This window comes from Watersipora subatra, chromosome 6 (genome assembly GCF_963576615.1).
Source record: "Watersipora subatra chromosome 6, tzWatSuba1.1, whole genome shotgun sequence".
Lineage (NCBI taxonomy): Eukaryota > Metazoa > Bryozoa > Gymnolaemata > Cheilostomatida > Watersiporidae > Watersipora > Watersipora subatra.
The window spans coordinates 50,399,038-50,412,289 of record NC_088713.1 but is presented as its reverse complement, the minus strand read 5'-3'; the positions used below and the strand labels follow the sequence as shown (position 1 = coordinate 50,412,289).

The 13,252-nt window shown below is 39.4% G+C and overlaps 2 protein-coding genes and 1 pseudogene across 2 annotated transcripts in view; all 3 read left to right on the top strand.

Moving 5' to 3' along the window:
- LOC137398343 (CAP-Gly domain-containing linker protein 1-like) overlaps nucleotides 1-5,835 on the top strand; it is a 533,051-nt gene extending 527,216 nt beyond the window's left edge. Inside the window, exon 6 of the mRNA XM_068084450.1 lies at nucleotides 5,732-5,835. Coding sequence (XP_067940551.1) covers nucleotides 5,732-5,835 — 104 coding nt within the window. The remainder of the gene's footprint in view (nucleotides 1-5,731) is intronic.
- A 366-nt stretch (nucleotides 5,836-6,201) lies between these two features.
- On the top strand, nucleotides 6,202-10,264 carry LOC137398342 (uncharacterized; annotated as a pseudogene).
- Nucleotides 10,265-12,050: 1,786 nt separating this feature from the next.
- Nucleotides 12,051-13,252, top strand: LOC137398341 (uncharacterized). Its single transcript, XM_068084449.1, has 2 exons — nucleotides 12,051-12,499; nucleotides 12,622-13,252. Exons 1-2 carry the CDS (start codon nucleotides 12,051-12,053, stop codon nucleotides 13,250-13,252), a joined length of 1,080 nt encoding a protein of 359 aa, XP_067940550.1.

Sequence of the window (13,252 nt, the reverse complement as noted above, 5' to 3'; positions counted from 1 at the left end):
CCTCGCGTGTTGCTATGTGTCCCAGGCTCTCTCTCTCCCAATCCCCCACGAGAGCCATGCCCAGGCTAAGCTACTCCCATTAGATCACATTGGATTTGTGTACTCATTGTTACTTCCTGTAGCCTTCAAGTACAGTGGCTTGTTACAGTTGGGTGGCCTTTTTGACTGGTATTTGTCTGGTACACTGGAGTGGTCTGGGCTTCTTGTGTGGCAATAGCTTTATAACTGTCAGTTAACATCCATCACTAGAGAGGAGCGGAGACAGCTTGAGTTGGATGCAGAGAGCTGGAGATCTACTTTTGTTATGGTGAGTGTCTATGTACAACATTTCATATGAACAATTTATAAGTCCTGATGTATATGCTTCATTTTTTCACTGACATCTGTACAAGGCTCAGCATAGTAGTGTTTGCTCTGAACACCTTTGTACTCTATCATGCTCTTTTTAAACTCACTGAACACTATATGATTTTTAAAATATGACAGGAAGCTATATGACCGCAAAAACTTAAAAGTTATTGTTCAAAGATTATATTTAACAACAACGATATTAATATAAAAACTTTTTTGAGCTCATGATAAAGATGAAAGACAGTTCAAAACTTCCTAGTACAGGATTTCGCTAGTGCAGTTAGAATGAAAAATAGAGCTCGCATGTAAAACATTTACTTGTAGCTTAGGCATATTCAAACCTCTGGAGTGTTGGAAAATGGAGAATAATATGCTGTTTTATGAGTTGTGAAGCTACTATAATACATTTGATAGTAATATAAACAGTTCAACTAGTCAATAGTTCAAACGATATTGAACATTGTGGATGTTTGAACTACTGAAGTAGGGATATAATATTACTGTGTTCTTGGACACCAGCATGTAAATCTCGGTTCACATATTGGTAGTGAGACCCGGCAGTAATCTCATGCAGCAAAACACTAGTGACGCTAGGCTCACACATATAACTAGCATTAGTCCTGGATTTACTATAAAGGTTGACTTGCAACAAAATTCACATTACAGTTATTTGGTATCAAAAGATTCACCATGTCTTACTCTGTTGTGTTTCAGGTGCCAAATATGTGGAAATGTGATTACAAGCTCTTAAAGCTAAAAAACGAACAGTTAATCGCAGCCACACAAGACCGCCGTAGTTTGGATTCCCTTTCCAAAACGGCTCAAATGTGATGTAGTTGTTACAGGATGGTTTCTGTTTACACTTTCATGCAACCTTATTCGTCGAATTATTTTCACAATTATACTTCACGCATTCAATAAAACTATGTCTATTGTTCTTACGCGTCTGTTTTATCGTCATCGTAATGCTGTTCCTTTTAGCAGTGATATCTTATAACTTGCCGTAAAAAAATTGTTAAACTTTTTAATCTTACCTCGAAGGAGTACATATCATTGTCTGATAATCATGACGAGCCGGTTGGTTACCTGTGATAATCGAAAAATGCTGCAAAAATTATTTGCGAAGTATTGCGTCACGTGATCAGATAACGGCTTGACGATTGAATAATGCCGAAAGTAAACTGTAAAGAAGCGAGTATCTATATTTGATATAGGGTCTTCGGTAAAACCCGAAGTGTTTGTCATAAACTAGTACTATGATAGGTTTTATATTGAGCTTTGTATTGGCCTTTCAATTCACGTAAGAACATACGTGACAAGACGATAAACAAATTACGTGGTTACGTCAGAGAAATAAATAGATTACAATCTATGACGGCTTTTCGTTCTTGAGCTTTTAAGAGCATGTAATCACTTTTCCACATATTTGGCACCTTCAACACAACAGAGTAAGACATGGTGAATATTTTAATACCAAATAACTGTAATGTGATTTTTGTTGCAAGTCAACCTTTAAACATTCATCAAATGTCTTTTTCATATAATAGACTCACATAATGAATTATTTAAATATTGTTTCCTGTGTACATTATTCAATATTATTACAAGGTTAACTGTTCATTGTCATTACTGGCTTGCGAACTATTCTGTAATTAGACAAGTTGTATTTGCTTCAGCCAATCAAGAGGCAGATTGTTGAATAAGGGGCGGAGAAATTTTCAAGCTATAAAACACATAGAGCTTCCAGCAAGCATTTCACCTACAGAGCAACTACTGTAACAGTAAGTATAACTTTTCTATTATATTAGCATCTGTTGATATTATACTTACTGGGAATAATAGAGTAGATGAAGAGAGACACTGAGTCAGTGTGATTATAATATAACTCTGACCTCCTGAGACTATCACTCTCTACCCTGAGGAGATTCATAGAGTCTATCCTTTAGTGAGGTTAAGTTAAGGTCAGGAGGCTCTGGTTTCATTCCTCAGTCATTTTTGTACTTGCAAACATTTCCTACTGTAAATATGTCATGTGCCTCTTATAAATAGAATGAGGAGCTTTGAAACTGGAGTTTTTAGCTGCTTCTCTTGCCTTTATTCTGGTCAGAATCAGCTGCAGGCCACTGATTGTATTTAGTCACCAGTTTTATAGGAAATTGGTGTTTAAAGTAGGAGACTGTATGAATTTTAGATTTCCCATTAGATTTCTCAGCTTTGAGTATCACATTCCTAGTCTCCTTTTTACACTTGTGAATATCCATGATTCACCTGCAGCAACTATGTTATGGTTGGCAGCTTTATAAGTCATCAGCTCACCCAAAGTCAGAAGTTGAGTCACAAATTGTTTTCATTTTTCTCCATTATATTTTACTGTGTGGAGAATTTTACAGGAGACAATGGAGCAATGGATTAGGGAGTATATTAGAGCTAGTGGAGCTCCTGACATTACCTCTCTAAGGGCTGCTTTAACAACCACCCTTCCTGAGCAGCTATTTCAGCTTATAACAACTATCAGAGACAGTACGTCGTATACAGCTCTGCTATTGGCTATCTCCCGTGGCCACCATAAAGTAGCTCATCTGTTACTTTCTCCATTGAGAGGAATAGCAGATGAGTTGCTGTTTGAGAAAGATGAAGATGGAGATACAGCTCTGTACTGGGCTGTGTGGAAGGGAGATAGAGAGTTGGTAGAGCTTATACTTCATATTGTATCTTCTGATAAGATGTATGAACTGATAGCTGAGAAGGTTGGAGGGGGTTACACAGCTCTAACAGTGGCTGCAGAGAGTGGATATACAGAGATAGTGGAGGCTCTACTGATCAGCCTGTCAATAGAGCAAAGAGTCTCTCTGCTCAACATACAGACTAACAGCCCCCGAGACACAGCACTACACTGGGCAGCCTTCGAGGGACAGACAGAAGCTCTACAGACTATGCTGACCTCCATTCCTCCTGATAAAGTCTCTGCTCTCCTCATTGTAAAGAACGATGACAGTAGAACTCCTCTGGAGTATGCAGAGTCTGAAGGAAGGAATGAGACCGTAGAGCTGCTTAAGAGCTGGCAGCAGCCAGTGTTAGCAGGTAGGATTATTATATTGGGCTGTAGAAGCAGTTCAGCTCTGTCTCAGTATTAAATGCTGTCAGTTCAGCCTCTTCTCTTCAGCCAACACTCAGCCCTTGCTAATCACCCATCACCTCTGCCCTCTCTTGGATAATTATAGTCTGAGTATTTTAATTCCTTATTCAAAACTGATAGGATTAAAGTGATGTTAGCAGCTCAACGCATTGTGACAGCTATTAGTCAGCACTTAGCTGAACCCTCCTGATTCATGAATATTCTTATTACTCGCTACAGTTTTGAATAGAAACATGAGCTATTTACTAGAATTATAGTAGTAGTAATTCAGACAGACACGGCTCTTATTACACTTAAGATTTTACCTTTGGAGCAGCTCTTGCTAAAGATAGAATCACAGTGTTTAAGGAAACTGATAAGCAGAGAATATGGGATATTTTCACTCAAATTTTTTAACATTTTTAGTGCAAGTTGTAAGTCTATTATTACTCACTGAGGCTGTATACCTGGTTGTAGCCTTAGAGAAGATAAGTGTAACATGCAATAGAAATGTTTTAAGCATTAGGAACTAGGTAGGAATGCAGTAGGAACTTATAAAATATTTGTTCCTATCAACCATACTAGTTGATTCTCATTGATATAACTCCCAACATAAACTCTTAGCACAAGTTTCTCAAGCTATATTTTAACATTTGCTCAAATATTTTTAACTAATAGTATAACCATTACACCCGCAGCACCAGTTTCCCCCTTCCACATATACCTGAGGCTATAATAGTTAAGGGAGAGCTTCCTATTTATAAGATGGTTTGTTTGTTGATAATTTTATTTTAATGAAGTCTTTATTTTCACTTTGTTGTAGCCCATGCAGCCACTTACCACAAACTTGCTACTCTCCAGGAAGCTGACAAACTAAAATCAAAGGGTAAAAAGTACCATGATGTAGTACCATTTACAGTTCCTAAACTTTACTGGAACGACAGAATATGCGCACATTGAAATATTCTTTCTACAAAACATCATTTTTTGAGTTTTTAAAAGTGTGTTACAAGTTTTTCATGCATGAATTTAGAAAAAAAATAATTTACTCCTCACCATAAACTCTTTGCACTAGTTCTGAGTCTATACTCTTGTGTTTCTCTATATCTCCTTCTCATGTAGTAACAGTACATGAGCCATGATTCTATAGTTGTTAACAGAATATTGATGTTTCTACATATCCTCAATATATGAGCCATGATTGTTATATTATTATCATCATATTATTGTTTAAGCATTGACCAATCATATTATTTCAATTTCAATATATTATTCAATTTATTATATTGTTATTTTAGCATTGACCAAACAAGGAGAGGAGCTATTAGCCCTGCGAGAGGCAGATAATTGCAAGACAGCAGGTGAGTTTTTAATTTCAGTAGAACTGGACTTTCTTCTTGTCATAAAACATGGATGAGTTATTTACACCTCCTTTGCATGTAGTACTTGATATGTATGCACTATCAATAGAGTTCAGTTTAGTTCCTGCCCAGACATGTACAGCTAGTGCTCTATAAATAGCTTAGGATGACTCATCCCCTTATCTTTTCTCTTACTTACCAGCTGGTCAGCTGATCTTGTTCAGTGTTGAGTTGGCTAGTGTTAACTCTGGTTCAGTTGCTAATAAAGCTGTCTAATTGTAATGTTACATTTTCATATTGCTTCTTATTGTAAGATGTAATAGTACCAGTAAATGAGCCCTGATTATATTGTTCTAGAATTGACCAATCAGAAGGTGGAGCTTGTAGCAATACGAGCAGAGCTAATCCAGTCTCAGTATCAAATTAAAGTCCTTCAGGAAGCAAACAATCAAATGACGGCAGGTAAAGTTTTACTCACAGTTCAACTCGTGTTTGAACTTTAACATTCACATATTTACTGTTCATCAGTAACAACACGTATTCATTTACCTCCATGTGTACTTTGTCTTGCTAGTTATTAACTTACAAGAAATGAATATGATGAATACTGTTCATCATTGCTATCGGCTGGTCAGCAATTAATTCTATTGGTTAATATTCAAAGGGAGAAAATCACTCAAAATTGGTTGCTATGAACAGGTGAATCACAGGCTAAATTGTATTGTTTGGCTCAGCAGATTAGACTACAGTTTTGACATCTCCAAACCATCTCTTGTAAACTTACCCTAAGTCTAAAGGATGGTTTACACAAGGTGATTGTGAGATGGTTCAATTCTCATAAAAAGAAACATTATATTATATATTATTGCTTATAATAGACACTGATAAATATCTGTTTATTTAGATATGGCTGCCATGATGGAGAGACTTAACAGACTAGATATTTATCTGCGTACTCCCGCTGATACAGACGAGGCAGGAAATCAGCTTCATGAGCCTCTGGGCTGATATCTTCTTCTTTCAATTTAAATCACATGCAGTTCTTGTTGTATGTTGACATTGATGATGTTATTTTCTCATAGCAATATCATACTACGGAATGTTTGTATAAACACTGACTTTCCCACATTTATGTTTATATAGCTATTATACTCACATTAGCCTTGACTATGCTTGCGCTTTACCCTACAGCTTTGACCATATTATTCAGTTTTATGCTAGAGAGCAGAGAATACAGTTGAATCTTGATAACACATAAACTGGTACAATATTACTAGGAGAATATTACAATGGCGACGAGGATGTATTGGTGAGGTGACTGTGAGTTTGCAGTGGATTTTTATCATTCGGGTTACTTAATTGCAAAGACTCGTGATGGATTATGGTTCTGCTCATATTAAGCCATTTGGTGTGGCTGTGGACCCTTTGACTGTTGGGTCAAGATAGAGGAAGTGGAAACAGTCCTTTGAGTACTTTGTGGCAGCTAGGGGGATTGCTAATAATGCACAGAAGAAAGCGATGCTGATGGATCTTTCAGGAGAAGAAGTTCAAGACATATTCGACGTCTTGCCTGAAGAGACTGAAGGTGACAATGTTTATGTCAAGGCAATGGCAGCTTTAGACAGGTACTTTGAACCAAAAACGAACGTGCCATATGAAAGGTCAGTTTTTCGTCGCACTGAAGTAAATGAAGGGGAGACGATTACTAGTTATGTGACCAGATTACGCCAATTGGCTGTGACCTGTGAGTTTGAAGAGACTGAAAATGTCATTAGAGACCAAGTCATAGAGAAATGTCGTAGCAATAGGCTTAGAATGAAACTTTTGGAGAAAGGCTCGGCGCTCACATTGGCCAATGTTATAGCAATATCCCAAACTGAAGAGGCTGTTTTGCTGCAGACGAGTGATATAGAGGCTAATGTCAGTCATGGTGCTAAGAGAGAGGGTGAACCAGTTAACAGGGTTAGCAGCACTAGTGGAGTGCGCTATAAGACACAAACAAAAGACAGTCGTGCCTGTTATAGATGCAAGTCGATCAAACATTTGGCATCAGCTCGAGAATGCCCGGCACGAGAGCAGCGATGTAATGAGTGTGGAAGAAAAGGGCACTTCAAAGGCTCGAAGTACTGTGATAAAAGCAATGAGTCTACCACACAAGCAGCTGTTGTGGACAGTTTGGACTTGACAAACAATGCGCAGGAGGCTGATGTGGATGCTCTATTTACAATTAGTAGCGAGATGTTGGCTGATGAGGGAGACAACTACTATGGTGAGGTGTTTAATCTATATCCTAACAAGTCAGCAAGAACAATACTAAGACTCAATGGGTCAGATGTACCTGCATTGATTGATTCTGGGGCTTCCTGAAATTTGATGGACAAATACACTGCTGACTCTATTAACTGTTCAATAACTAAGACAAGTAAAAGACTTTTTGCCTATGGTAACAGATCTGCATGCTTAGATCTGATTGGTGAAACTCATGTTCATGTTTTTATGCCTGATACTAACAAACGTGTAGATACTGTATTTTATGTTTTTAATGGTAGGGCTACTACTTTGTTAAGCAGACATACTTCTGAGTTGTTGGACTTGCTTAGGGTTGGACCAATGGTGGCTAGGGTTGCTGGGAGTGAGGCTCTAGGTGTGGGGGGTCCTGGAGTTAATTCATGGGTTGATCGCTTCCCGGAATGCTTTGATGGTGTAGGGTTGCTGAGTGATTTTCGGGTTTCATTGCACATTGATCCGAGTGTTCCACCAGTGGCTCAGCCTGTAAGACGCCTGCCATTTGGCTTTCGTGAGCTCACAAAAGTCAAACTAGATGAGTTGCTAGAGCAAGAAATTATTGAGCGTGTTGAAGGACCCACTAGATGGGTTAGCCCAATAGTTACTGTTCCGAAAGATGAAGGGAAAGATATTCGTCTATGTGTTGACATGCGTCAGGCTAACAAAGCTATTATTGGAGAGAGGCACCCTATACCTACAGTAAAAGAGTTGTTGTACAACTTGAACGGTGCCCAGTATTTCAGTAAGGTTGATTTAAAACAAGCGTTTCATCAATTCGAACTGGATCTTGACTCTAGAGATATCACAACTTTCATTACCCCCTTTGGTCTTTATCGGTATAAGAGACTAATGTTTGATAGCTTCAGCACTGGAACTGGTTCAGTACCAAATCCAGAAAGCTATCACGGGCTTGGCAGGGTGCCAAAACTATGCAGATGACATTGTGATATTTGGTAAGAATCGTGTAGAGCATGATGAACGCTTAGCTGAGTTCATGAAGCGAATGAGTGGTCTAGGTCTGACATTAAACACATCCAAGTGTGTCCTTGGGGTGACCAAAATAGACTTTGTAGGATTTCAGATTTCTGCTGATGGTGTTTCCCCTTGTCCCAAGAAAGTGAGCTCTATTGTTAGTGCTAGGGAACCTAAATATGCCTCAGAGTTACGAAGTTTTCTTGGGTTGGTAAACTTTTTTGGTAGATTTCTTCCGAATTTGTCAACTTTGGCTGAGCCGTTGCACCGGCTAACTAAAAAAGGGGTTCGATTTCTGTGGAGTAAAGAACATAAGTCTGCTTTTGAAGGCATAAAGGCCTTGATGTCAAAGACAGAGACACTAGCATATTTTGACCCTAGTGCTAGAACCACTGTTACAATTGATGCCAGTCCATTTGGGCTGGGTTGCATTTTAAGTCAGAAGATAGCTGGTGTGGAGCGTGTAATAGCTTATGGGCATCGAAGCTTATCCTCTGTGGAACGGCGCTACTCCCAGACAGAGAGAGAAGCATTAGCTATTGTGTGGGGCTGTGAGCATTTTGCAATGTATCTCATTGGCTTGCAGTTTCGTCTTGTCACTGATCATCGTCCACTGCAGTTTATCTTCAACAAAGTACAATCTCGACCTTCTGCTCGCATTGAGCGATGGGTGTTGAGACTGATGGCATTTGATTATGAAGTGGTATACAAGCCAGGTAAGGAAAACATAGCTGACCCATTGTCAAGGCTTTCTGCTAGTCCGGATTGCATCAGCAATGTGGCTAATGTTGCTGATGAATATGTACATACGGTAGCTAGGTTGTCAATTCCAAAAGCAATGTCATTTGACGAGGTCAAGAAGGCATCTATTGACTGTTCTGAGATGAAACTAGTGAGAGATGCTTTGTTAGATGGAAGGTGGGCTACTTGTTTACCAGCTTACAGGTCAGTGTACACAGAGTTGAGTGATGTTGAAGGTGTTGCCATGAGAGGCAACAATATAGTCATGCCAGTGGTGCTGCGAGCAAAGGCTGTGGAGTTGGCACATGAAGGTCACCAAGGAATAGAAAAGACTAAACATCTGCTTCGATCCAAGTTATGGTGGCCAGGAATGGACAAAGAGGCAGAAGTTAAATGTCGAGAGTGCCATGAGTGCCAAGTGGTTAGTGCACCTTCAAAACCTCCTCCTATGGTATCTACTAAAATGCCAGATCGTCCATGGGAACATATAGCCTGTGACATTTTGGGACCTCTGCCTAATGGAGAAAGTGTGTTTGTAGTAGTTGACTACTACAGTCGTTACTTTGAAGTGTGTTTTTTGAAGTCTACTCAATCAGATAAAATCACGGCAGCTCTTGATTCCATAATATGTCGATGGGGTGTTCCTTTAAGTGTCAGGACTGATAATTGTCCAGAATTTGTCAGCAGCGAGTTCCAAAAGTTTTTGCAAAGTTATGGGATTTATTGGTTATCAACTACCCCTATGTGGCCTGCTGCTAATGGAGAGGTGGAAAGGCAGAACAGGAGCCTGTTAAAAAGTCTCAAAATAGCACATATGTCCGGTAAGGACTACAAAGCTGAGCTTAGAAGGTTTCTGTTAGCATATCGTTCCACACCTCATACAGTGACTGGTGTAGCTCCAGGTGAACTAATGATGGGAAGACCAATGAGGACAAAGTTACCCTGCCTTGAGAGACAGGAATCTCTGGATGGTGAACTGCGGGATCATCAAGCACTGGCTCAGGAGAAAAGTAGGGCTCTTACAGATGAAGGTCGGTCACAGGATGACATAATTGTAGGAGATAAAGTTTTGGTAAGGCAGGCCAAGACTGACAAGCTTAGTTCTACATTTCATCCACTGGAACAAAAGGTTGTAGGGAAGCATGGTTCAGAGGTGGTGGTAGAAAGCTCCGAGGGAAAAAGAATGCATAGAAATGTTTCTGAAGTTAAACGATTTGTTCAGCGGGGTAGTCTAGGTGTTTCTAACAATGGTTCTTCAGTTGATTCGAGTTTAGCTTCGAGTGGTGTAGGTACTGCTGACAATGCAGGTAATATTCCAGATAAAAGTAGCAACCCAGCAGCACCAGAAGAAGGTCAGAGTGCTAAGTTTGATACGCCAATCAGGCCACTTAGGGTGCGGAATATGCCTGTGCGGTATGGAAATCCTATTAGTCATTGATTAGCCAGTAGTGTCCTTTTGTGTGAATTTAGTTAAGTAGGACTAAAAAGTAGTGCTAGTCATATTATTCTTGCAGGGATAGTGGTGTAGTGTAGAAATAAAAAGGGAAAAAAGAAAAAAAAAAGAGAAAATCTGGGTATTCGAATTAGTCTTTTGTGTTAGCCCGTCATAGTAACACAAGTTGTTATCATTGAGCAAATATCTACATATAAGCAGTCTCAGTATGAGGTAGTTTTGGAATTCTGGGTGAACTGTGCATAAAACTGGGTGTTTCTTGGTAGCTTGAGCATTGCGTCATTGAGTTTGGGTTTCGATTTGGCTTGTGGTTGTGCTGTGGGGCTGGCACTGCTTGGTGCCTTCTCCTTGGTGCCTGTAGTAGCCATTGGCTGTATCCTAGCTTGTGTAACACTCAGAAGTATATGCATATTCGATACTGCTGCACTGAATTCGATTAAAGATGGAAAGGGATGTTGTATGTTGACATTGATGATGTTATTTTCTCGTAGCAATAGCATACTACAGAATGTTTGTATAAACACTGACTTTCCCACATTTATGTTTATATAGCTATTATACTCACATTAGACTATGCTTGGCTTAACCCTACAGCTTTGACCATATTATTCAGTTTTATGCTAGAGCGCAGAGAATACAGCTGAATCTTGATAACACATAAACTGGTACAATATTACTAGGAGAATATTACAATGGCAACGTAAGTGGTGTAATTCCACTGATGGCAGTCTTTCAGTCAAGCAAATGTAGAAAGGTGAGACCAGTGATGGACTATAGCAGAGAGTTAAACAAGCATTTGAACAGTAATCCTGTAAATGACGTAGCTGTATGTCAAGAAAAACTGAGGCAGTGGAGAACATTAGGGGACAATGTATGTATGTTAGATCTGAAAAAGTCATACCTACAACTTCATGTGGACAGATCACTACAACGGTTTCAAGCTGTTTGATGCAATCGTCAGTTGTATATTATAACAAGATTAGGGTTTGCCTTAGATGTGGCACCTAAGATAATATCTCGTATCTTAGCAAAGGTTCTGTCAACGAAAGAAAAGATAGCCAAAGGCACAGATCATTACATAGATGATATTGTGGTAACTAAAGATGCTGTGTCAGTGTTGAAAGTGAAGGATCATCTGCAGAAGTACGGCATACTGTCAAAAGAACCAAAAAGTCTGTCAAGCGCACGAGTACTGGGTTTGAGAGTAGAGGTTTCCAATAGCAGTACTCACAAGTGGAGTAGAGACTCTTAGCTGCCAGAAGTGTATTCCACTGTGACCAAACGAAAACTGTACTCATTATGTGGAAAGTATATTGGTCCCTTTCCAGTAGCAAGGTGGTTGCGAGTATCATGTAACTATCTCAAAAAAGGAATTAACGCCTATGGATGGAAGGAGGAAGTACCTAGTAATTTCAAAAAAAAATTAGATGAGATTGATAACAGCATACACCGCCATGACCCTGTAACTGGCCAATAGAAAGTACCTGCATCTGAGAGTGATAAAGTGTGGTGTGATGCTAGCAGCTTGGCAATAGGAGCATGTATTGAGATTGATAATCAGATAGTAGGGGATGCAAGTTGGTTGAGAGGTATCAATGATGGGGCCCATATCAATATGGCAGAGTTAGAAGGAGTTATTAAAGCATTAAGTATGGCTATGAAATGGAATCTCAAAAATGTGACAATTTTGACTGATTCTGCCACAGTATTTGAATAAGCGAAATTTGAACTACAGGACTGAAAAAGACCAAAGGTGAGCGGCCTCGGTGATATGCGGGTGAAACGACGTCTCAATCTACTAAATGATCTAATCAGTGAGTATCAGTTGGTCTTACAAGTAACTCTTGTAAAGTCTGAAGACAATAAAGCTGATGAACTGACTAGAGTTTCCTGCAAATGGTTGGAGAAACGAGTATGTGCTGTCAATGTAACAACTTCTGACAGTATAGAAGAGAAACTGCTTGATCTACATGAAGCTCATCACCTAAGCGTTGATTGTACATGGTATCCAGCTACAGAAAGGTGGAGGCCTACTGTAAAAAATAAAGACATTGAAGAAGTAATGAAGCACTGTCATGTGTGCAAAGGAGTCGATCCTGCACCAGCTCATTGGGAAACTGGTCAAATTGACGTGAAAAGTGATTGGTATCGTTTAGCAACTGACATAACACACTACCAGAGAATCCTGTATTTGCTTGTTATGGACTGTGGACCAAGCAGGTTGGCAATTTGGAAAAAATTAAGAAACGACACTTGTCCTGCTGCCATAGAACAGTTAGACCACATATTTTTGAGCGTGGATCTACAGTGGAAATGTTGTCAGATAATGGACCTTGCTATAGATTGTTCAAGAAGCCTCTTCTTGACAAATGGGGTGTAAATCATATCTACAGCTGTGCTTATAGAGCTTCTGGCAATGGAAAGATAGAACACAATCATCGTACTATTAAGCGCATGCTTGCCCGCTCCGGTGGCACTGTCGATGGCATGTTATATTGGTACAACAAGTCTCCTAATGCCGATGGTGTTGTGCCATTTTGGAGATTGTTTAATTACAATCCTCAGAAACAAGAAACTACTAGAATATCGGCTAGACGAAACATTAGTTTAAACCCTTACAAAGTGGGCGATCAGGTATATGTAAAACCAGGTAACGCCAATTGCACATCAGGTGCGAAAACTGGCAAGGTAACCTCCTTGGTCTCCAACACAACAGCTAAAATGGATGACATGACTCGCCATATAAGAGACATAAGATTTTGCTGGAGAAGTGATAAACAGCCAGCTACTTTAGACTGTGAGTTAGACATACATGTAGCTAATACTAACAAGTCAACTGAGGGTTTAGTAAACGTTGAAACTCCACCTGTAAATAAAAACAGTCACAAAAATTATTCAACTGCAGCTAACAATGCCACTAGACCATCTAAGGCTAGGAAACACCCAGATTTTTATGTAGCTGCCTTTAATTGA

Bases quoted from the DNA above. Each gene is read 5' to 3' on its own strand.
- LOC137398341 (XM_068084449.1), top strand. From the start codon at position 12,051: ATGCGGGTGAAACGACGTCTCAATCTACTAAATGATCTAATCAGTGAG. The intron at 12,500-12,621 runs GTTGGCAATTTG...ACCTTGCTATAG, and splicing joins ATGGACTGTGGACCAAGCAG to ATTGTTCAAGAAGCCTCTTC.